The 24,989-nt window shown below is 40.9% G+C and overlaps 1 protein-coding gene across 2 annotated transcripts in view; it reads left to right on the forward strand.

Moving 5' to 3' along the window:
* Pkp2 (plakophilin 2) overlaps positions 1-24,989 on the forward strand; it is a 67,268-nt gene that overhangs the window by 5,058 nt on the left and 37,221 nt on the right. For both annotated transcript variants that reach the window (XM_019208079.1, XM_019208080.1), the window contains exon 4: positions 7,307-7,442. In XM_019208079.1, the coding sequence (XP_019063624.1) occupies positions 7,307-7,442 (136 nt within the window). The remainder of the gene's footprint in view (positions 1-7,306; positions 7,443-24,989) is intronic.

Here is a 24,989-nt window from a genome sequence, read left to right on the forward strand (position 1 = left end):
CCCCCTCCACCCTCCCCTATTTACAAAGACTTTGTTTCCATTTTTTTCTTTTCTTGTATTTTTCCTTTCCCTTCTTTCCTTTGCCCTACCCTTCCCACTTCCCCTATACCTTTAGCCCTTTTCTTCTATTTCACATTATAAGTTATACAATTTGGATCTTATTTACACTTTTAGTTTTTCACCCCAGAGAAACTATTCAGTATTTACACGTGTCTTATTTATTTCACTTCAGAGTATAACCACAATATTCATCCATTTTCCTATGAATGACTCTAATTTCTCATTCTTTATGGTTGACTATTATTCCATTTTATAGAAAAACCACATCTTCTTATCCAGTTTCCAACTGATGGGCAAATGGGCCGTTTCCAAGTTTTAGCTATTACAAACTGTGCCGCTATAAACATGGGTGTGCATATATCACTGTGGTATGATTCTTTTAATTCTTTTGGATAGATACCCAGCAAAGGGATGCCTGGGTCAAATGGAACCTCTAATCCTAGTTCTTTGAGGTATCTCCATATTGATTTCCACAGTGGTTGTACCAGTCTGCACTCCCACCAACAATGGAGGAGGGTTCCTTTCTCCCCACAACTCCACCAGCATTTGTTATTGGTTGATTTATTGACAGCAGCCATTCTTTCTGGGGTGAGGGGGAATCTCAGTGTTGTTTTCATCTGCATCTCTCAAATGACCAAGATGTTGCACATTTTTTCATATATTTATTTGCTGCTTTTACTTCTTTGTCCAAGAAATGTCTGTTCATTTCAGATGCCCATTTTTGAATAGGGTCTTTATATTTGGGGGGAGGTCTGACTTTTTTGAGTTCTTTATATATTCTAGATAGTAGACCTTTGTCTGAGGAACAGCTGGTAAAATATTGTTTCCCACATTGTAGGTTGTCTCTTGGCTCTGTTGATGGTTTCTTTTGCAGTGCTGAAGCTTTTTAATAAGATGAGATCCCAGTTGTTGTCTCTGCACACCTAGTTCCCACGCTAGTTCCTCTGCTACTGAGGATTTGTTCATAAAGTCTTTTCCTATGCCAATGTCTTTGAGAATTCTACCTAACTTATCTTCCAGCAAGTTTAAAGTTTCTATTTTAATATTTAGATCTTTAATCCACTTGGATTTTAGTTCAGTGCGTGGTGAAAGATAGGGGTCTAGTTTTAATCTTTGGTAGGTTGAAATCCAGTTTTTCCAACACCATTTCATTCCCTCTTTTTTAATTAGTCTGTGTTTGCGGTATACCATGGTGATATGCAGTACACCACAGGGGTTGGTGCATGTGCATAACACACCTTAATTCATTTTGTATCCCCTTCTCCTCCCCTTGTCTTCTTTCTGCTCCCTCCATGTTTTGGTCCTGTGATTTCCAAAGGGAAATTTTTGTTTTCTATGAAGGAGCAAGAGCCAAAGGTATCACTATAGTGAGGAAAAGCACATGACACTTTACTGAGGTGGCCCATGTGCTGCCTGTCTGTCCCATTTCTTTGGAGAGCACCTGGCTCATGCACATCCCCAGGCTGCTTGCAGAACACCTGCCTCGAGGCCACACTGCATTCCTCTGCCCTGTTCTAACTAGCTGGCTCTTACGTTGTGAACTTAGGCCTAGCTCCCTCATGTTCCCTAGGAGATGCATTCTGTGCAGTCTCTAGACAGACACATAAACCTACAGGAAGACATAAAGTATCACACCATGGGTCTTCCCAGAGGCAGGCAGACCAGGCAGAGCGTTGAAAACCATGAGTAAAATAGAAACCATCATTAAGCCCAGCATGGAGGCACACGCCTATAGTCTGGGAGGCTGAAGCAGGAGGATTGCAAGTTCAAATCCAGCCTGGGGAACTTAACAACCTACGGAGACTTAGTCTCCAAATAAAAAAGGGCTGGAGATGAGCTCAGTTTGAAGTTCTGGTTCTGAAGTTCTCAGTTTGAATACTGGGTTCAACCCCCAGTATTGCAGGGAGCGGGGCAGTCTGAGATGTGCATTTTGGGGCCTGGTGACTTAGCAGATGGATAGCAGCTTCTCTCAGTGCACCACCCAGCACTCCCATAAGCACCACAGAGATGAAAATTGAGCGACATATATGAAGGTTGAGGGGAGGCTCTGAGAAAAGGGAAATAGGACAGGTTGTGACTGCTAGGCTGCATGGAACACTCTTGTGTGTGCAGGACTGGGAGAGCACAGCTCTCTGGTACTGGCTGAGTGATACTGAGGAAAGACAGTGGGTTTCAACAAGATCACCACACAAGTTTGTGACCTGGAGCAGGGCACAGCAGAACATGGTCATTCCCCCTTTCCTCCCCACCATTTTTTTGGTGCCAGGGATTGAACTCGGGCCCTTGAGCTTGCAAGGCAGGTGCCAGAACCACTGAGCTAAATCTCCAGCCCTCCCCACCTTTTTTAACAGAAAATTATAGTGTTGTTGTTTTTCTTGTACCAGGAATCAAACTCAGGTCCTTGTGCTTGCAAGGCAGGCGGCGGCACCACTGAGCTAAATCCCTGGCCCTTTTGTACATGTTTTTTAAAAATCTAGGGCCGGGGATTTAGCTGAGTGGTGCCGACGCCTGCCTTGCAAGCACAAGGTCCTAAGTACGATCCCTGGTACCAAAACAACAACAACAACAACAAAACGTGTGCAAGAAAGTCTGCAAGGGAAAGGATAAACAAAGGTCAGTAGGCCAAAAGTTTATAGACTTTTCTCCTATGGTGGTGCTGGAACTTTATTCAGAGGCACTCTTTATTTTGAGATCGGATCTCACTGAATGGCCCAGGCTGGTCGCAGCTCTCAGTCATCCTGCATCAGCCTCAGGAGTGCGGGGAGAATGTGCAACACCACAGCTTTCAACACAAAGGCTGATAAATTCTCCAGGTGTGCAGAGACAAAAGGGCCCCTGTGCAAGGTGCAGAAAGCGGTCTGAGCAGGAAATACATGGGAAACTAAGCAAGGTGTTGTTTGAAAAGGTTCTTTGTACCGGTTGACGTCGGCCTCACTGCCGGTCTCTGCCGGTAAGTGTTCTCTGCCTCCAGTCGGGAGGGCACCGTTCGATTAGAAGTTTTATAACCTGCCTTTTTAGGTAGAAAAGAGCAGGTTAGACACTCTGTTCTCATCTGCTGTTTTTCAAGTGCCTTCGGTTCCAGATAATCAGTGCACCACGCAGTACATCGGAGGCGGCCCATCCTGAAACCCTCCAGCTGTCTGCTCCTGCTTATGATTCCATAATTTGCCCATTGAGGAAAAGCTGGAGTCGTGGCTCGCCATTTCCTGTTCCTAATCAGTACACCACAAAGACTGGTGGCATGACTCTAGGGTCACCGCAGTGTGTCGTCCTCGGTGTCAGGACAGGGCAGGGTGCCAGTGAGGCGGGGGGGGGGCTGTTATTGCTGCTTCTGCTTGTCCAGGTCCCTGTCAACTGCATCTTTGTTTCCATCTCCATTCTGATGGGCCAGTTCAAGGCTCTCCTGCCTCAGCTACAGCTAGCAGTCCCCTCAGATCTGTCGCCTTGTTTCTAGAAATGCAAGTCCACTTCACAGCCTCTCTCCAAGCAGCTCCATGGTCTTCCTCTGAGAGGCAGAGGCAAGTGCGTTTATCAAGCATCTCACAGCTCCGTGGAGCTGTCCGTTCAGGATCCGATGTGAGCTAGGCCTGCAGAGGTACGGCCAACCACGTCCTGATATCCGGAGAGACAGCCTGGGGCGGGGCTCGGTCGTGGACCAGATGCTGAGTGCCGCAGGGCTGCACAGACAGGCAGATTACCGCCACCCGGTGCTGTTTCACATCCCAGCCAGTGCCGTGTCACATGCTTCCTCTTGTGTTCTCATTTGCACTGAGGTCATCTTAAAGGGTGTGGGTGTGTGTGCGTGCGCACGCTCATGCTGCAGATCAAACCCAGTCCATTCTGCTTGTTATGCAAGCACTTTACCGCTGAGCTGCTGCTACAGCCTTCGCGCAGACATGATCTATTAACTAATGTTGTTGGAAAGACCACTTCTCGGGAGTCCTCTCGTGCAGGGGACACGGCCCATGGGCTATGGAACCGTGGTTCCGGGACCCCACCGGTCACCCCAGCCCCATTCTCCAGGCTACACTTCTGCAGGCTACAAGAAGTGTTTACAATGAGTAGAAATGAAGTAAGAAAAGAAGGGGGAAATGGAGGAAGAGAAAGAAAGGGATGCGGGCAGGGATAGCTCTAGGAGGACGAGGTGGGAAGGGGAGCAGCTGGGTCTGGGGACAGAGGCACAGAGAAGCCTCTATAGCAGTGATGGCCTTTGAATCGAGTCTTAAAGTGTGGGTGAGAGTTGGGTAGAAGGACGCACCCCCCAGAACAAAGACAGTAGCTCAGAAGTGGGCATAGATGGAAAGTGTGGTGTGGTCGGAGCACGGGATTGTAGGAGTCAGAGGGCAGAGGACGTGAGACTTGAGGCCGACTGGGGCAGAGCGAGGGCCGCCTGGTAGAGCTGGACTTTACACACAGGACTAATACAGAACACAGATGCCCCAGGCACTGTGGAAACCTGGCTGCAGGAGTTTCATTTAATTTAGGAACTATTTATAGTGCCAAAGTGAAATAGCATGCAGTCCACCGGGAGTGAATATGAGGCTCATTCATGAGTCATGTTCAGTAAAATAAAGGGTTCTTGGAATTGAAGTACTTGTGGGTGCTAAAGATGGCAAACTGAAACTTTTCTGAATCACTTCTGGCTTTGGGAGAGGGATTAATGGCTGAATCTTTTGTTTAAAAGCCTGCATTAAATAGAACGACATTCTTACACCATAAATGACCTCATCAGTTAAAATGCCCAAGGAATGGAGAGGCAAGACTTAGGACTGGCATTGAGTGTGAGAATTTAAGAGGTTTGGTATCTCTGCAAAGATATTGGAGTCTATGAGCATAAAGGATTTCCATCTCTTTGTGTTCATATTATGTAAAAGCAACCCAAATTCTAGCTCGAATAAATACCCTCTGAAGTTTTTTGTTTTTGTTTGGTTTTTATTGTTTGTTTTTTTTGAGACAAGGTCTCACTGTGCAGTTCAGGCTGGCTTTAAACTCACTATGAAGCCCAAGCTGACCTTGAACTGTTGGAGATCCTCCTGCCTCAGCCTCCCAAGTGCTGGGTTTACAGGTGTGCACCACCATGTCCAGCTTCCATGTGTAGTTTTTACCAGTTTTCAGTTTACCAAAATTGATTCCCAAGGTCAGCAGACCCCAGCAATGCTCTGCTCCCCGCCCCCATTTTTTTTGTAATTCGGGACCTTGTGCTTGCCAGGCAGACAGCAGAACCATTGAGCTAAATCCCTGGCCCTTCCCTTTTCTGGAGGTGGGAGTTCTCACTATGTAGTTCAGGCTGACCTTGAGATCACTTCTTGACCCTCACTGGCCTCACACCACACTCACACCTCACTCCCAGCACTGTGCATGCTCATGCTGCACACAAGTGCATGTGGTCACGGGAGAATTTACTCCCCGTACTTGCTAGTAGGTACTGATGTCTTTGGTGTCCCCATTACCTGGAATGGTCAGATGTCCCCCCCTCTCATGCCAGCAAAGGGCCCTCGGTCACCTTGAGGGCATTTCCTTAGCCATAATTCTAAGGTGTTACCATCCTGGGTTAGGGGGTCTGAGGCGGAGCTTTCAGAAGGCCTGATTTGGTCACATCCACAGAGAGAATAGATGCCTGACCCAGTCACCTCTAGTTACAAATAAAAGTGTTCTGTTTGGCATTTGGGAGTTACTCTACACCTGGCGGTGTGATCTGCCCTCAGAATGAGCCCTGTGTCAGATGCCATCAGATGCGACCGTCACCTAGGTTAGTGCAGAGCAAAGTCTGCCACTGTTACTGGGTAGCTCCTGCAAGTGACTCACCAAATGGTTACCCAGTTCTGGGTTGCTCACCTGTCTTTCTGGGGCTAGATCCCAGTTCCTCTCTTGAACAAAGAATCGAACAAAACGAGTGAAAAGCAGTGGCAATAGTGTATTTGAAAAAGTAAGGAAAGTGAGGGAGAAACGGTCTCTGGAGAGCAAGCTTAGCCCTAATAGAAGGAAAAAAAGAGCCAGAAAAAAAGTACACCTTGGAGGAGGCAGGGTGAGCTGTCTGTCGTGAGGACAGCCCTAATAGCGAGCTCTTCCTGGCATCTGTGTCTTTTGCTGTCCAGATCCCAGGGAAATCTGTGAGAACTTGTGAGTATGGGTCCTGAGGGGTGGGGCTGGGGCCCCAGCCTCAGGCTGACCTCAGGTCCGGGCGTCCTGTTGAAAACCTGCTCAAGTTCTTTCGAGAAGTCAGGCACAGGACTTTGGGAGCTGTTCTGAGCACCTGTCGTGGGATCTTTAACTAACAGAGCCTGCCCACCTCCCTAGCCAGCTCTGCCATGCCCTGCTCTCCTGTGTCACCACCAGGATTAGCATAAACCAAGGGTCACCATGATGGCAAAGCAAGTGGTAACAGAATTTTGTTACCTTGTTTAGCAAAATGCAAATTTACAATTAATTGTATTGCATTTAATTGTTACCTCCCTAATTCTGTCTCAGCAGCCTGACTTTTTTTTTTTTTTTCTGAAGATTGACTCCGGGGCCTTTGCACTGAGCTATAATCCCAGCCCTTCTTTTTAATTTTATTTTCATTTTGAGGCAGGGTTTCCCTAATGTTCTGTTTCCAGGGACGGTTTCAATCCCACCTCAACCATCCAGAGATTTTTTTTTTGAAGATTGACTCCGGGGCCTTTGCACTGAGCTATAATCCCAGCCCTTCTTTTTAATTTTATTTTCATTTTGAGGCAGGGTTTCCCTAATGTTCTGTTTCCAGGGACGGTTTCAATCCCACCTCAACCATCCAGAGTGCCAAGATTACAGGTGTGTGCCACCACAGCTGGCTCAGCATGACTTACTTTAACAAAATACTCAGTTTTTCTGGCTTTTGCCATTTTAGAATGTGTATATTAAAATATTCTGAGCAATATTGAGAAGCAACCTACTGCTTTTTGAGAAGGGATGTTTCTAGTATAGGTGTGACATTGCCAGGGTAAGAATTTTTAATTTCTGTGAGCAAATTTCAAATTCCATCTGAACAGTCATGCTGGGTCTTTACAGTTATGTCTTAGGTACACATGTTTGGTTAAAAGAGCCTCATTTTTCTCTTCACTGCTTTGTGATTGTGAGCCTGTGCAGAGCAGGAGCCTCTGCCTTTGCCCAACAGCAGCCAGCACTGGACCGTGCTAGGTACTGCCCAGTGCCACAGAGGCATCAGGAGAGCCAGGGACGGGCCGAGGGTACAGGGTGGAGCCTGGCTGACCCATGCCTGTCTGTCTAGGGCCGCAGACCTGGAGATGACCCTGGAGCGAGCCGTGAGCATGCTGGATGCTGACCACACGCCGCTGGCCCGGGTGGCGGCTGCAGCCACCTTCATCCAGCACGAGAGCTTCCAGAAGGCCGAGGCCCGCAGGAGGGTACGTACCATCTGCGCTGTGTGGGCTCAGGCTCTTTTAAGTCTTTAAACTCTTCACTGAGGTTTGGGTTTTGTGCTGTTTCTTTGTTTAAGAGGAAATACTCATTACACAAAACCCTGCGTGCAGTTTGGAAATGCAGATAGTAAGTTGCTGCAGGAGCCTCCCTCTTGGCCTGACAACTCAGAGCCTCCCCTCTCAGAGAGAGTTAAGCTATTATTTTCTATATTTTAAAAACATATTAAATAGAAGCGATAGTTTGCAATTGTTCTCAGTCCACTGTTTTATGAACATACTACAATGATCATTCAAAGCAGTTTCATGCATGTATCTCTGGACAGTTCCTTAGTGTTCCTGTAGGACAGAACCCACAATAAATCATTGCATATTTGTTTTAAAAAATGATATGGGGCCGGAGTTTAGCTCAGTGGCGCCAGTGCCTGCCTGCAAGCAAAAGGTCCTGAGTTCGATCTCTGGTTCCACCAAAAAAAAAAAAGTGGTATGTTGGGAGGGATATCCAGTAAAAAGTGAGTCTTTCGCCTCTAGACTTCAGCCTGAACTCCTCTTCTTTACTCCACTCAATTTGTGGGTGCCTTTCCAGAGACATTTTATGCATGCAGAATCAGTTGTTGGAACCTAGGGGTTGGCCGAATCACATTTTTATTCAAATTAAAATCACAAATGGCAGCGTACTGTATTTTCTTTTCAGTTATTCTACAGTGGAGTTTTGACTTATGAACTCAAGTCATTCTCCAGGGCTGGTTGTAACTCTTCTTGGTCAGTTGAAGGCTCAGGCTCCTCTACACAGCCTTCACATTCTCTGTCCTGTACACAGATAGATCTCAGAGTCCTTAGAGAGACACTGGCCCGGGATTTCTTAGTTAACTCCACACAGGAAAGGATATTGTCATGTTCCTTCCAGAACTCTTCAAAGGTTAAATGTGTATCTGAGACCATCTGGAGACAAGCATCCAGCATTTGGGTCATGACACACTTTGTAAGTTAAAGCTAAAATTCTGGTCGTAACCAGAGTTGTTTGTTTGCCAGGCTGGTCATAACTTGAGGATCCACTGTAATGTAGAAATCTTCCATGTATAAGCCCTTCGTCATTCTTTAAAATGGTTATATTGATTTCTGTTGTCTAAGTGTGGTTCTTGGAATGAAGCCCAGGGCTTCACATGCTGCTAGGCAGGTGCTCTCACGGAGCTATAACCCCAGCCTTAAATGGACCTGGTTTGTTGGTTCATTTTAAACAGCTTCAGGAGCTACACCTTGATGAAGTTTGAAGGTGTGTTTTGACCTTATGAACCCATAATCACAGTCAAGATAATGAGCACATCCATCTCTCTAGAGGGGTCTTGTAGCTCTGGGGGTGGAGCCCGCTGGTGGAGCACTTGTTCAGTGTGTGCAAGGCCTGGGGTGTGCCCCGGCACCTGTTGCTGAACCCTGTGTGATCCGTACACCCCATTTGGTGCCAGCAGCAGCCATCCTTCAGAGACAGCCTGCTTTCCACGATTATGTTTTTTTTGTTTGTTTATTTTGTTTTTGTTTTTGTTTTTGTTTTTTGTTTTGTTTTTAAGACAGGGTCTCACTATGTAGTTGAGACTGACCTCGAATTCACTGTGTAGCCCAGGCTGGTCTCAAACTCACAGGAATCCTCCTGCCTCAGCCTCCCTAGTGCTAGAATTACAGGCATGCCCCACCATGGCCGGCTCCATGATTATGGATTAGAGTGGATTTTGTGGGATTTTATGTAAGTGGAATTTTATTGTGTATATGCTCTCTTTGTCTGGATAATTTCAACAGCTTGTGTCTTGAGTTTTACCCTCGTTATGTATATCAGAAGTTTGGGCTATAAAGAAGCTGCTAGGAACATTTGTGTCCCACACAGATACATGCTTGCATTTCTCTCGAGTGAATCCCGAGGAGCGGAATGCCTAAGTGATATGGTAGATATGTGGCTGACAAACTGTTTTACAAAGTAGCTGTGCTATTTTGCATCCTCACCAGCAGTGTACCAGAGCTCCAGTCCTACCACATCTTAACACTTGTCGGGTCAGCGTCAATTTTGACCTGTGCATTTTGTAGTACTTGTTTCATTGTGGCTTTAATATACATCTTACCAGTCATTAATGAAGTTGAACATTTTTTATGTGCTTGTTTGCCATCTGCATATCTTCACTGGTAGATATGTGTTTTATTCTTTTGCCCACTTATTTGTTTTCTTATTGAATTTCTTTTCTCAGTGCTAGGAGTCACACCTAGTTCTCATGTAAGTTAGAGAAGTACTATTCCACTGAGATACACCGCCAGTCCTCCCTGAATTTTGAAAGTTCTTTTGTTGTTGTTGGTGGTGATGGTGTTGTTTTCAGACAGGGTCTTACTGTGTAGTTCAGGCTTGCCTTGCACTCACTGTGTGGTGCAGGCTGGTCTCAAACTTGTAGCAGTTCTCCTGCTTCAGCCTCCCAAATTCTGAGACTATAGGCATGTGGCACAACACCTGCCTGAAAGTTCTTTATATATTCTGCATACAGATTGTTTTTCAGATCTATGATTTGGAACTACTCTCTCCCAGTTATGCTTTGTTTTCAATTACTTAATATTTTTCATTTTAATAGAGTTCAATTTATCAATTTTTTTCTTCATACAGCAGATCATGCTTTTCATGGTATATCTAAGAAATCTTCCCCACTGCAAGATTAGAAAATATTCTCCTATTTTCTTTTAGAAGCTTTATTAAGTGTTAGATTTCGTAGTTGCTCTATGGTTGTATTGGCCAGTCTAGGTCTTTCGCATTTCCATTTCAATTTTACAATCTGCTCCTTGATTTCTTAAAAGGTAAACATGCTAGAATTTTGTTTACAATTGCACTAAATCTGAAGATAGATATGGAAAGTTGATATCTTAATAATACTGTGTTTTTGGACCCATCAACATGGTATATCTCACCATTTATTTAGGTCTTTAATTTTTCTCAGCAATATTTTTATAGGACCAGGGATTTAGCTCAGTAGTTCTGCCACCAAGAAACAAAAAAAAAAAAAAAAAGAAAAGAAAAGAAAAACCCAAGAAATATTTTTATAGTTTTTACTCAGTCTTTTGTATCATGTGTTATATTTATCCTTAACTTTATTATCTTTCTGGATGCTTTTTATCAATAGTACTGTTTTAGATTACAGTTTTTATATTTATTACATAGACATACAATTGATTTTTATGTATTGATTTTCCATCTTAAGATACTATTAAGTTCACTTATTAACTCTGAAGATTCTGTTAGATTTTCTACATAGAATCTTCCTTCTCAAACTGGAAGCCTTGCATATATTCTTTCTTCCTTCCCTTCTTTCTCCGTCCTTGTTTGGGTAACACTTCCCTTATATAATCTTGAAAAGAACTGCTAAGAATGGGTGTGTTGTCTTTTTCCATAAAATAGAATGCTGCTTAGAATGATCACATCAAAGAACTTATTTTTGCTCCTACTTTAATGGAGTGGGGTTTATTTTATTTTATTTTATTTATTTATTTGGGGGGGTACCGGGGATTGAACTCGGGTCCTTGCGCTTTCAACGCAGGTCACTGAACCGCTGAGCTAAATCCCTGGCCCTGGAGTGTTTTTTTTTAATTAGGAATGGATATTGAATTTTGTTAAGTGCTCTTTATGAATTTACTGTAAAATATATATATGGTTTTTAATTTAAATTTTACTATAATGGTAAATTACCTTCTCTTTTTGTTTTTGTTTCTTTGCAGTACTGGGGATTGAATCTCCAAGGCCTTTACACTGAGCTACATCCTAGCCTTTTTTTTTTTTTCTTTTAGCTTTTTTTCTCTGAAATTCTTTTATTGGTACATTTTAGATGTAAAATAAATTTAAATTCATCATTAGGAACTTGTACCTTTACATAGTGTATCTTGGTTCTTATTTTTTCCCCCTTCCTCTGCCCTTCCTTCAACCCCTCCACCCCTCCCTATTTGCAAAGGCTTTGTTTCTATTTTTTTCTTTTCTCATATTTTTTTTTCCTTTCCCTTCTTTCCTTTCCTCTGCCCCTTTGGACCTTTTCTTCCTATTTCACATTATCAATTACTCATTTTATTCCTTGTTTACACTTTTAGTTAAGTTATCCAAGGTAAGTTCAAACTTGCAATCTTCCTGCCTCAGCCTCCCAGAGTGTTGGGATTATAGGAATGCTTCACCATACCTGGCCGTGATTGATTTTAATGTTATCCCATTCATTCCTTGTACAAACCTTACCTGGTTGTGAAGTACTAACAGTTTATATTTTATATTAGACTTGCTATATTTTTAAGAATTTTACATATATTTGTAGAAGATGTGATCTGTAGTTTTCTTTCCTTTGTAATGTCTTTGTTGGATTTTGAATTGAGGGTGATATTACCCTCATAGAACAAATTGCACAATACTCCATCTTCCTCAGTTTGGTCAGAATTACTATTATTACTCCTTTCTTAATGTTTGGTAGAACTCACCAGTGAAACCACCAGACTGATGATTTCTTTGTGAGAAGGCTCAAAACTATAAGTTCCATTTCTTTAATGGATGTACTGCTCTCTGGGCCACCTCTTTCTTTTGTAGTGAGCTCTGGTAGTTATATCTTTTAGAGGATTTGTAGAGGTCCTCTAAGCTGTTCCAGTGAGGTCCATTTCTTTGCGCAGATGCATCTGCTGTCATTTCTCTCTTCCTGAAGGATCTTCTTCAGCATCTAATTGAGTGCAGGTCTCCTGGTAAGGAACTGCCTCAGTTTTTGTAGGTCATAAGGTTATGTCATAAAGATAATGTCATCTTGGCTTTTGAAGGGTATTTTTTCACCAGCTACAAAACCTTACTTAGGTTGAGTTTTTTCAATTGTCAGTATTAAAAGTGCTTGTCCCAGTGTCTTCTGACTTGCTTGTCTCAGACAGGAAATCTCCTGCTGTCCTTGTCCTTTCTCCATGTGTAGTGTCTCCCACACACACCTCTGGCTTCTTTCAAGATCTGGTCACAGTATGCCTTGTATGTTGGGTAGTTTTCTTTACATCTTTTGTGCTTGGGGGGTTCATTGAGCTTCTTAAACTTGTGAATTTATAACTTTGTATCTGTTTTGGAAATTTTTCAACCCATAGTTTTTTTTTTTTTTCCTCTGTTCCTTCCTTGGAACTATAATTACGTGTATGTTAGGCTGCTTGAAGTTGTGTCACAGCTTATCAATATCCCATTCTTTTTTTTTTTCTATGCTTTCTTTTGAGTAAGTTTAACTGTTTGCTTTAAATTTGCTAATCTTTTCTTCTGCAGTTGTATTCAGTGTACTTTTTATTTCATTGTAGTTTTCATTTCTAGAAGTCGCATTTGATTCTTTTTTACATCTTCTGTTTACATGTCTGAGTTTTGTCTTTATTCAGGTTGCTTGGGCATATGGAAGACAGTTAAAATCACTACTTTAATGTCCTTGCCTGCTAATTCTAAAATCTGTGTCCATTCTGGCTGGATTTTGATTATTTTTTCCTCCATATTATTAGTCATATTTTTCTTTGCATGTCTGGCAATTTTTTCCTTCCTTCCTTCCTTCCTTCCTTCCTTCCTTCCTTCCTTCCTTCTACAGCACTGAAGGTTTAACCCAAGGCTTCACCTTTGATAGGCAAGTACTCTACCACTGAGGCATACCTCTAGCCCTTTTAAATTTTATCTTAACACAGGGTTTCCTAAGTTGTCCAGGCTGGTTTTGAATGTGCAATCCTCCTGCCTCAGCCTCCCAAATGGATGGGATTACAGGCATGCCCCACCATACCTGGCTACTGACACTATAGATTTTATCATGTTGGATGCTGGTTATTTTTATATTCTGTAAATATACTTGAACTTTACTTGGATGCAATTATGTTACTTGGAAGCAGTCTCATTTTTTTCAAATACTGCTTTTAAGATTTATGCAGAACCAGCCGGGCATGGTGGCGCACGCCTGTAATTCCAGCACTTGGAAGGCTGAGGCAGGAGGATCACTGTGAGTTCCAGACCAGCCTGGGCTACATAGTGAGCTCTGGGTCAGTCTCAACTACCTAGTGAGACCCTATCTCAAAAAAATGAAAAAAAAAAAAGATTTATGCAGAACCAGAGCAGCCATCTATTCTAGTGTGAATCATACCCACTTCAGCCCCACTGAAAATGCTACCTAATATATACCATAAGTTTGGAAGATTTTCTGGCTGGTTGATGAAAACTTATTCTTCCTGGAACCACTCTTTTAAATCTTTTTGGTTGGTTACTGCCCTGGCCTCTGGCAGAGTGTCGTGCATACCTGCATAGTTCACACTCTACTGGATACTAGAGGGGCGCCCTGATAGACCTTAGGAGTTCTCCTGTGCAGCCCTTTTCTCTGCCGCATTCAGCGCTACCAATCCTAGCCCTCTTGTCTGCTTACTCTGAGTGCTGTCTCTTCACCTCTGCTTGTTAGATTTTCCCTTCCCTCACCCCTGCATGGCCTGGGAACTCTCTCAACGCAGTGACCTGAAGCAGTGATAGGGACTGCTTCACATGTTTTCTGTCTTGGAATCACTTCCATCCTTTACTCAAGTTCAATTTCTGTAAACCTATTTATATTTTGTCTGGGTTTGATTTGATTTGGTTTGGTATTTTTGAGAGAGGATCTTGTTTTCTAGTTCAGGCTGGCCTAAAACTTACTATGTAGCCCAGGCTGGCCTCGAAGTCATGATGATCCTCCTGCCTCAGTCTCCTGAGTGCTGGAATTACAGATGTTGCCACCATGCCCAGGTCATCTGGTTTTTTAATTGTTTTAGGAGGGAGGTAAATTGAGTTCTTACTATTGATGCATTTTAATTTTGATGAATAGTTCCATGATGAATCCTCCCAAAACTTGTAAAAATCTCCCCTCTCACCAAATGTATCAAGTGCCCATTTTCAATACCATTCAGTACCACACACATACATTTTTTTTGTTTTTGTTAATCTGATAAGCAAAAACAGGCATCTTATAGAATAAGATCTTATTTTCTGAAGTTAAGACTATAGCTTATCGCTTAATGAAATAAATTTACAGGTAAAATCCTTTTTAAAATTACACACATGCTTTTATAGTTTGACATTGCCTTGCCTGCATAAACTGTGCCATTTATCATCTTCCCTAAGTTTCTCTTTCAGTGGAGAGAGAATTTAATGGTGCCAGTTCCCTTAAATTCAAATCCTTCTTGAATTTTGCACTTCCCCTAAACTTTTACATTAACTTTTACATTAACTGATTACAGAGATTCCTTAATCCCTTTGCTTTTATCTAGTATTCTTAAAATATTCAAATTACTTTTCAGAGAAACAGAACCCTTTCCATACTTAACATTTCATCCATATGCAAGAGTAGGTAAATAAATTACACAATCACTAGTACAGATGACTTAATGTCATTGGGAAACAAACCACGATTGTTCCCATGAATATGTAACTCAACTAATAAAATAAGGAATATGGAGATCACATAGAGTAGCTGTCTTGGCTACTTTTCTCACTCCTGGGACAAAATACCTGACACTCAACAAGTTAAAGGACGAAAGGTTTATTTTGCCTGACAGTTTGTAGAGGTTTCGGTCCATAGTTGGCTGGGTCCAAGGCAGGGTGGCATGGCAGAGAGGCATCGCAGAGGAAAAACTATTAATGCCAAAATGTAACTTGTACATTATTATGAAATCATGTCACCCCACACAGTTATTAGTAGTTTTTTTAGTAATTTTAAAATTCATGTTATTAACTCAGGTTTGTGGCCCTAGCTGTGTCATATACTTGTTCCGTTAATAGTCGGTTTATGTGGCCTAATGCACACCTAGAGAAGAACAGCATACTTGAGGTGGGAAAAGCCCAACATCTTTGTTTCTGAACCTTGCAAGGCTTTTCTGTTAAAAATAAGTTACTTTGGGGCCAGGAATTTAGCTCGGTGGTTCCAGCACCTGCCTCACAAGCACAAGGACCCAAGTTCGATCCCTGGTACCAAAAATAAATAAATAAATAATAATAATAATAATGTTACTTAAAAATGTATTTTAAGTAATCAATTTATGCAAATACTAGACAGTAAAATAAGTAGCAATTTATTACAGAGAAGCAAGCAAGTCTTTTAGCATCTCTTAAAACTGCTATCAGTAAAGGCACAAATACAAACCAATTACAGAACAGGTAAATCATGGCTGATAACCCTTCACAGACAGTGAAAGTGCTTTCCAAACCAACTCTTACTAGAATATTAAATGAGTTGTGCTCTATAAATTATTAACTTTAGGATATCTTAAAATACATTTTCACGTGATCTATAGTTTAACAAAAGGCTCCATTTTGGGCTCTTTGTTGTCCCTCTAGATTAGTTACTCTGAAAGTGCTTAAAGGAGCAGGTGCCTTTTGATCTTATATCAATGTTAAAACAACAGATAAATAGGCAGGCAATCTATGAAATATTTAATAGGCTCAAATACATTATCATTTATAAATCTTAAGGAAATATACAAATTTATACTTAGCAAATATATTTAGTATTTTAATTTAATTATAAGTAACTCAGATGTTTTACTTATATATCCACCTAATTTTTAATGATTAGCTCTATATTGTGCACAAAATGTAAAATATTGGACAAACCCAAGTTAATATCCCAAAATAGGTTTGTTTGTTTGTTTTTGGCTGAAGAAAAATAAGTCTCAAAAGTTGTAGTTTACAACTGGAAATTACATCTACATGTGCTATAGTAGAATGCTATTTTTAAAACCTTTGAAAGGTTTTCTGGGTCTTTTGAATTTGAATATTTACATTGACCCCAAGAAATTATTTTTTAACCAAATTGTGATGTCACCAAAATCAGTCTATCCTGGATAATAATGCCCATGAGTTAATGCACTTGGAAGACTATAAAGAAACTTTACTGATAGGGGCCGGGGATTTAGCTCAGCAGTTCAGTGGCCTGCCTTGCAAGCGCGAGGACCCCAGTTCAATCCCCAGTACCAAAAAAAAAAAAACTTTACTGGTCATGAGTATTTAAAATGGCAAAGCTCAGAAGAGCTAGAAAGATCTACAAACTACAGGGGAAGGTACTGGCCTGGCCCCATATCAGTGATTTCTGGATTGTCATTCCAGAGTTGAAGAAGTTATTATCATGCAAACATGGACTCAGCTCTTTCAGGAAATCAGAAAGAAGAAGGGCCAGGGATTTAGCTCAGTGGCAACATGCACCTGCCTTTCAACCGCAAGGTCCTGAGTTCGATCCCTGGTACTGAAGAAGAACAAAAAAATGAAAGGAGAACAACATGGCTGGACAATGTTTATTTACTCAGACACAAGGTAATGCATAAGACAAAAGTGTCTGCTCCTTCTCATAGACTTAGTAAGGGAGTTCTCAAGTGGACCTATATTAGATAATGTCTAATAAACAGAAACCTTTCCATGGTTCTTACTGGAATAAGCCGTAGGGAATAGAAATTATCCAACTCAACTTCTGTTGAGCAGAATAACCAAGTAGAAGCTGCCAGTCTTTGTAAACTGCCTCGCTCAAGAAAGCTGTCCTGAGAGTATTCTGGCAAAACAACTCTAAAAGCAAACAATCATGATAAGAGACCACCATAGGGAGGGGAAGGAGACAGGCCTGTTGCCCTTACCAGCTACTCACCAAAAACCATGACTTGTGAGGTCCCCCCACCCCCGACAGTCAGGAATTTAAAAGCTATAAACCATCCCTCTTCTAACCAATGTTTGGCAATAGTGAAATACTGTCTCTTAGAATCCCTTCTGCTAATACTAGAAACATCCTTTATACTGACTGTTGCTACATAACATTTTTGAGAAGCTGAACTACTTAAACTTTTAAATGAAAGAATGCCCAGAGAATGCTATACTAATATGCATGCCACATTTTCTCAGTAATCAACCCACTCTGTTCCCCAAGATTCTTAAGATTCTAACAAATTTTTTAAAATAATCACATTCCCTTTATGCCCTTGAATCTCTTATAACCTTTGTGACACTGAAATTACTCTTCCAAAATTCAAACAACTAAAATAGAATCCTCTGATTGGCTAATACAGGCAAAATACATATTAACAGTTTTGAGGACATCTGTGTTGCATCTTTGAAAACATTTTCTTAAGTCAGATGAACAAAAAACATTTGATTTTATGCTTTCTAAGCTACTGAGTGCTCTTAATTTTTTTTTTTTTTTTTGTACGAAGAATCGAACTTGGATCTTCATGCTTGCAAGGCAAGGCGGCAGCACCACTGAGCTAAATCCCTGGCAAGTGCTCTTAATTTTAAATCAAGCTGGTACTATCTAAATGATACAGAAACACAAGTACCTCCATAGATAATACATACAATATGCATGTACACCAACACACACAAAACAAAGGCTTAAATTTGTCATTTACCATCTTTTAAAAAGTTACACTATTGGGATAGCTTAATCCTAAATTGGAATATTTGAAGGTAAGATTCCTTATTGTAGCCAGGTGAGAAATACATATCTCAAAGGAGATTGTTTGCCCTGTTAATCTGAATTTGAATTTCCTGAAGCTTTGTATTTTTTTTTATTAACTTAACTTCTTATAGGTTTAGACAATTTAAAAGCTCTTACTTACTCCAGATATTAAGGCATTTTTCATTGTACTAACATTTATTTATACATAGCTTGTCAGAAGTTTATATATTATTACCTAGCTCTATAGCACAAGGCCTCTAGTATGGAAAAAAGAAACCAATTTAGGAACACTACTCTCCACCGAGAAAAACACAAAGGCACATCATCTGTAGTCAGATCTCTCCATTTTTCCAGTGAAGGAATGGTGATGACAGGAAGCAGAAATCAATTTCCCTCAAAGAGAAGTTATGACAAATATTTTGAAGCACAACTGGGTTAAAATGAACCAAGGACTATTAGCTGAAGTGAGGATAAGTTTAAACCCCTATAAGAAACTCATCAACATTATCCAAGTAGCCACGCGGTCAGTGACACAGATGGCTCTTGCTTGGACTCGCCACTAGTTTAAAAAAAAGGAAAGGAAAGCAGCTATGATGTTAGCCTGGCCAGTTAGTCCCAAGAATCTTCTTAATGACAGTTCCACAAAATCAAAGTGTCCTTTCAGCTGTATAAGCCATGACGGATCACAATAAAAAATAACTTTTTCTAAGTTATAGGTAATTAAAACTTTTCTAGCCCTGAGCAATTTACAACAGAGCTTCTCAAGACACACCACCAGCATGTCTATCCTCTTTAAATTTCTCAATCCACACTTTTTTGGGAGTGACAAATGAAGAACCTGGAAATCTGTGATGGCTGACCGACAAGCCTCAGAACAGCTTGAAGCCCCAAATGCCTTGCATAATTTAGAAAGTACTAAAACCCTGCTGCCCATCCTAGAATAAACTTGGTTATAGAAGAGAAAAATAAAAGGAAAAAAAGCAAACCAAGATACTGCAGACTAACAAACAAGTGCTTGGAAATTGTTTCTACCTCTAAGTCTCATTTTATACCAATCAGTACCCCAAAATGACCCACAGTAGTTCCAAATGGCCACAAATATGAAAGTTCTTACTCCCCAAATGGCACTACTGAGTTGGTGCCCCCAAATGACCTGCAATAATGGCCCCAAACAGAGAAAGTCTTCATCTCACTATCAAACAATGTAAGAGTCCAAATGGTAGAGACGGTGGATCCCTGGAGTGTACTTTCCAGCAGAAAATCAGAAGAAACACATCAGCTCCCAAATGATTTTTTTCCTTTTTACCAGTGAAGTGTTTATAGGCAGCTGATGCCATGAAACAAGAAAGGAGGGAAGTTCCCAGATGTAAAAGCGTCCCTAGCAGCTGTAGAACATGGACTCCTGACCATGGGTTCAGCTAACTATGAGTAGTTAACCACCTTTTTGCAACCATCTGCTGGGATATATGTCTTTCACCAGCCAAGACTTGCCTCTTGCCTGGCTCGCCAAAACTGTTACTGGACACTCAAGTTCCTAAACTCAGTATCATTTGTTTGCTACTGATCAAATCAAAGGAGGCCATAAGTTTTGGTTTTAAAAAAGAAGAAGAAAGAAATTATTCAAAACTAGCTCCATGGAGATGGAGGGGCCCATTTCTCTCAAATCTACACCTCCTCATGTATAGGTGGGCAAGGGTCTTTAATAATACGGAGCAAAGGGCAGTAGGAGCACAGAGAAACAATGCAGATGTCCATGTTTGCTTTATCATTTCCATCCATCTTCACATCCTCCTCTTTCTTTTTTGTTTATTTTTATTTGTGGTTGTTTTTGTTTTTGAGACAGGGTCTCACTATGTAGTTGACACTGACCTGGATGGAACTCACTGTGTAGCCCAGGCTCATGTCAAACTCAGAGCAGTCCTCCTGCCTCAGCCTCCCAAGTGCTGGGATTACAGGCATGCACCACCATGCCCGGCTAACTCCTTTCTTGTGGAAAGAAAACTGGGCTGTAGCCTCCAGGGGGCCAGTATCTACATATTCTGTCACATCTTTAGGGCTAAGAAGAGGAAGGAACATTGGTTATGTGCTTAGCAGGAGGAAGTTTGGAGAAATTGCTTATCTCTAAAAGAAAAACAGCTGATTTTTAAAGTTCCATTTTGCAGTGCTGGTTACAGGAGTAGAATGTGATTAATCCTACATATCACTTAATTGAAGTCACACAAAGGACCATCTACTTACGTTCTTTATTCACATTTCTTTAAGTAATCATGAAGTTGAATACCTTTAAGTATATTTTTTGATCTTGTATTTATTCCATCTGTTGTCTTTTTTAGACTCTTACCTATTTTTGTCTACTGAGGTATGTTTCTTAATGTAGGTAGTTCTTTGCCTATCATTGGCATATTAATCCACTGTGATATAAATGACAAATATTTCTTCCTGCTTTATTTTTTATTTTTAAACTTGCCCTGTGGTACCTTTTGTTATATTTACATTCTTATGAAGTCAGATATGTAAGTATTTTTCTTCAGGACATCTGTATAATTAGACATTGTTTTAAAAGACATGTCTTTACATCTAGACTGTTCTTTCAAAAGGTAAGTATTGGATATTTCTCACTGATTCTTCACGTATATGTTTGTTCTATGGGAAGAACGACTAAAGATTTTAAAAGATGTTACAATGAATTATTAGGCTAAATTGAGCTAAAAATTGGTCCTTTTATGGATAGTCAGATAAGTGTTTAAATCCTTTTTTATTCCCAGTCTTTAAAATCTGGCCATTATTATTTGTATTTGTATTTCTCATATGAAGTTACTTTAATTTTGCTTTTGTTACCTAAGTTGGGTTACATTTCCACTGCCTTTTAAATTACTAATTTGAATATAAATATTTTGTTCACACATAGGATTAAGTCTGTGCTTAACTCTATTTAATATTTCATGAAATTGGAGATTGATCCCAGGGCCTTCACACTAAGCCACAATCTTTTTAAATTTTGAGACAGGATCTTACTCAGTCATTTAAAGTTGCTCAGATTGTGCTCAAACTTGTGATCCTCTTGCTTCAGCCTCCCAGAGGCTGCAACCCCATGACTAGCTCTCTTCTTAATTTTCTAACTGTTAACTCTTACAGAGGAGTAAATGTAGAGCAAAGGCTGGTTTTGAGAATAACAGACTATGAAAGTTATCTTCAAAGTTAAAAATAAATGTCTTCAGATAATCTAAGGATTATCATGTTATGTTATAACCCAAGACCATTAACACATGTTACTAATATTAAGCATGATGGTATAGTTTTCAGTTTATGTATAAAAGATTTCTACAATTTGGACATAAAGCAAAAATTGAAATCATAATAATTTAAAAACCCATGGCAACTTTTCAGTTCTTACTGTACCTGATTAGGACTGAGTATTTGACACCTTACATCCTCCTCTGTTTTTAGAATCACTTTCTTTTTTTGTTTCACATTCTTCTGGGTTGTTCCTCCTCTCTGGCTCCTCCAAGATTCCTCTGCAGGCCACTTTATCTTCTACTGGTGCCTCAAACATTCATGTTCCTTAGATGTTTTCCTGAGCCTTTTCTTATTCCCTGACCTACCTCACTCCTACGGCTTCACCTGTGACCTAGATCCTGATAATTCATGATCTCCAGCCCTTATCTTTCCCCTGGCGTCTGCCCCACACACCCACCTTTTCCCAGACATCTCCGTTAGACCCAGCATCACGTTATATGAATGAACACACTGCCCTCTTTCTCTTTTTTTTTCCTCTACTCTCCAACCCTCCCAGACTTGTTGTTCCTGCAGAGCTGTAAAGGTGGATTGCTAGTAGTCTGAGCAGACTTTCAGGGGTCACTCAGAGGTGGATTTGAATCCCAGCAGCATAATGACCTTGGCCAACCTTGGGAAGAAAAGATATTCTACCTCTTCAAGCCTCCACTTTCTTAGCTGTAAAGTGGAAATGATTGTACCCTAGAAAGAGTTGTTAAGAGAATAAAATGAGAGAATAGTGTATCACCTACCAGAAATCATAACTCTCTACCCAAAATATTTGGGACCAAAGGTTGTTTGGAGTTTGGATTTTTTTTTTTTTTCAGATCTTGGAACATTTACATATAGATAATGAGGTACCTTGGGGTTACAACCTGGGACTAAGCACAAAATTCGTTTATGTTTCTTATACACCTAATATACATAGCCTAAAGGTAATTTGCACAACATGTTTGGTTTTGTGCATGAAACAAAACACTGTGATGTGGAATTCTCCACTTGTGTCATGAAAACATGTTGGATTTGGGAATGTTTCAGATTCTGGATCTTGGATGAGAGATGTTCAAACTATATTTGTTTTTTCCTTGAATGTTTAGGTAGTCTGACCCCGGAACTTGAGCAGTCTTTGAGCCTTCAATTTCTGTTACTGTTGGATGCACTCAGCCTTCAAAGTCCTCCTAAAGCCACTCCTAAAAATGCCTTGGGTCTACACACAGCTCTACTCCCTCTTCAGCACCACTGCCCCATCCTGTCGCTTTCATCTGTTAACCCAGCTGCCTCCTAATTCAGTCCCTTCCTCCTTCCCACTGCCAGCCCAGTCTCCATCCAGCACCGGGGAGACCTTTCAAATAACTTCCCTTCTTAACTGAAAGTTACAAGGCAGAGCTCTTCATTTAATCTGTAAGGTCCTTTTAAACACAGCTTCATTTCTGTGCGAAATTCTAGTTTTAGAACTGAAGTGTAGCAACTGCCGTGTATGTTTTGCAAAATCTTACTGTAAGACTAATTCAAATTTATTATAAGAAATTTGAGAAATTAAGAAACAAAGAAAAAAGCATACCTACAGTCCCACCATTGTCATTGTTTTTTCCTCTGATTTATAATGCATATATTTATACATCTTCAATTAAGTTGAATTTTAGCTTTGTTTGTTGGGATTTTTAAATTTTTTTCAACCCAGGTATATTGTGCGCACCTATAATCCCAGAACTTGGGAGAGTATCAAGAGTGCAAGGCCAAAAAAAATAAATGAAAGATAATCCTTAAAGCATAAATAAATGCGTCCTTATTTATAATAGCAGATCCCATTCATGATATATCTTCACCACTTCTCCCAAATCCCCTCATCTCATTTCCTTTATGCTTGTCTTTATGAGTGGAAATGTTTTATTCCAGTTTTAAAATAGCATAATCATGATCTCATAGCATTATATTGTAAACATCTCAGCTTCACGGTGGCGTTTTAGTGGCGGTAGTGGCTCCCATGTGCTGAGTCATCCCTGTACGTGCAGCGCACGACTGTAAACCTGCAGGGTACCTGTGACTGCTGGGGGTCTGAAAGACATAGAATGTCAGCTAAGTCCCTGCTCTGCCCTCCTCCGTGGAGACCACAGCAAACGGTTATGGGACAGTTGTCAACCAGTCTTCTCTGTTGTTGGGTACTTTTCATTATTACAAATAATGCAGTTGCCGTTTTTGTGTATTAGTCTGTTTGTACACTTCGAATGTTTTCGTAATGAAGGTTATCAGGAGTGCATATTTCAAAATCTTTGACACATGGTGCCAATTGCCTTCCTGAAAGGTTAAACCAATTTACAAGGAGTGATTAATTCTAATGGGACAGAAAGGAGAGGACAGGAATGACATTTCATGGAGGAGGTGACATTTGCGCTGGGTCTTATGGGATGAGCAGCAAGAAGGTGGAGTAGGCAGGACATGGCAGTGGGAAGTCAGCGAGCAGCAGCTCAGAGCCCTGCCTGTTGCCACCTGAAAGCCCGTCATTGCCTTATTTCACAGTTGGCAGGAAGTGTCAGCATGAAGCCAGAGAGGAGTTGAAATTCTAATAGGTGATGCTGCCCTTTTATAAATTTAGAAGTGAAAGCTTTTGTGAAGTTCCATGGCACTTATATGAGTCATTTGCTTGTTTGTTTGTTTCTTTGTTCATTTCCTCAAAGGGGGAAAACCTTCTTAGGATTCAACATAACTAGGAAACTCAGTAAACCTCTCCAGCTCTAATGTTTGCAGGATTCATCATCTCGCACCCTGTAGTTCATCCCACAGAGGAAAAGTCTCCCCACTTGTATGATGTACATCTATTTCCTTATATCTCTTTGGGTAAATGAGACCAAAAGCTATTTTTAAGCTTGGGAGAAGTTCCAGACACTGGGGAGTCACATTCCATAGCAGGTGGGTGCATAAGTAGCCAGATGTCAGCCTTTATCTGAGCTCTGTGCCCTCTTTCCAGACTGAAGCAAGTGCTGAAAGCCAAGGAGAGAGAGAGGAGAAAGGGCACAGGAAGCCGACAGAGCCCCAAGGCTGCCACATACCGCGTCTCATTAATCCTCTCATGGCAGTTCGAAATGCAGTTGGGCCAGTCAGGCATTTCACATCGTATTTTCAAGAAGGCAACCTATAAATTATAAATTAAATTAATAAAATATACCTGGAGCTGTCGAAGTACCTTGGGATAAGTAGAATTTTCCTGTTGCCTCTGATGCGTATACTGCTACTATGCAGATCGGGTCCAGCCAGCATTGGCAATGTTCATAAAGTACGGATTTCACCACCTGAAGGGCTAACTATGAAACAGAATGGAGAGAATTGGAGAGACACGAATTGAATGTTGTTTTCACGTCAACTGTGCTCTTTTGCTTTTAGAAATATGTAATAATGAGATTAGATGAGGTGGTCAAGTAGATGATTTATTAAACAGGGTTTGAGAGACAGCTAAGACATCTTTGCCATTAGCATTAATCCACAGATGTGTTAGAATGGCTTTAGTCGTCCGCCGACAGAGTTGCTCTAGCTGGGCTTGGTCTCCAGTCCTACACAAGTCTCCTCTAAACGGAGCAGACAAGAAGTACATTGCCCCTTGTTAGTAGTGGGGAAGCCTTAAAAGTATCAAAACATTTCCTCTGTATTGAAAGATCGCACAATACTCTCTTCATAGGTATACTTACTACGTATGTGTATTTATGAGGTTTTATGTACAATTTGTATGGTTTTATGTTTCAGATTTGTTTTAAGTTCCTTCCTCCTAAGGTTCATCTTGCAGGCTCTTTTGTTATTTAGGTTATTTTGGAACCCTGATTTTTGTTCCTGC

This window comes from Fukomys damarensis, unplaced genomic scaffold (assembly GCF_012274545.1).
Source record: "Fukomys damarensis isolate Sample0158 unplaced genomic scaffold, DMR_v1.0_HiC HiC_scaffold_15, whole genome shotgun sequence".
Classification (NCBI taxonomy): domain Eukaryota; kingdom Metazoa; phylum Chordata; class Mammalia; order Rodentia; family Bathyergidae; genus Fukomys; species Fukomys damarensis.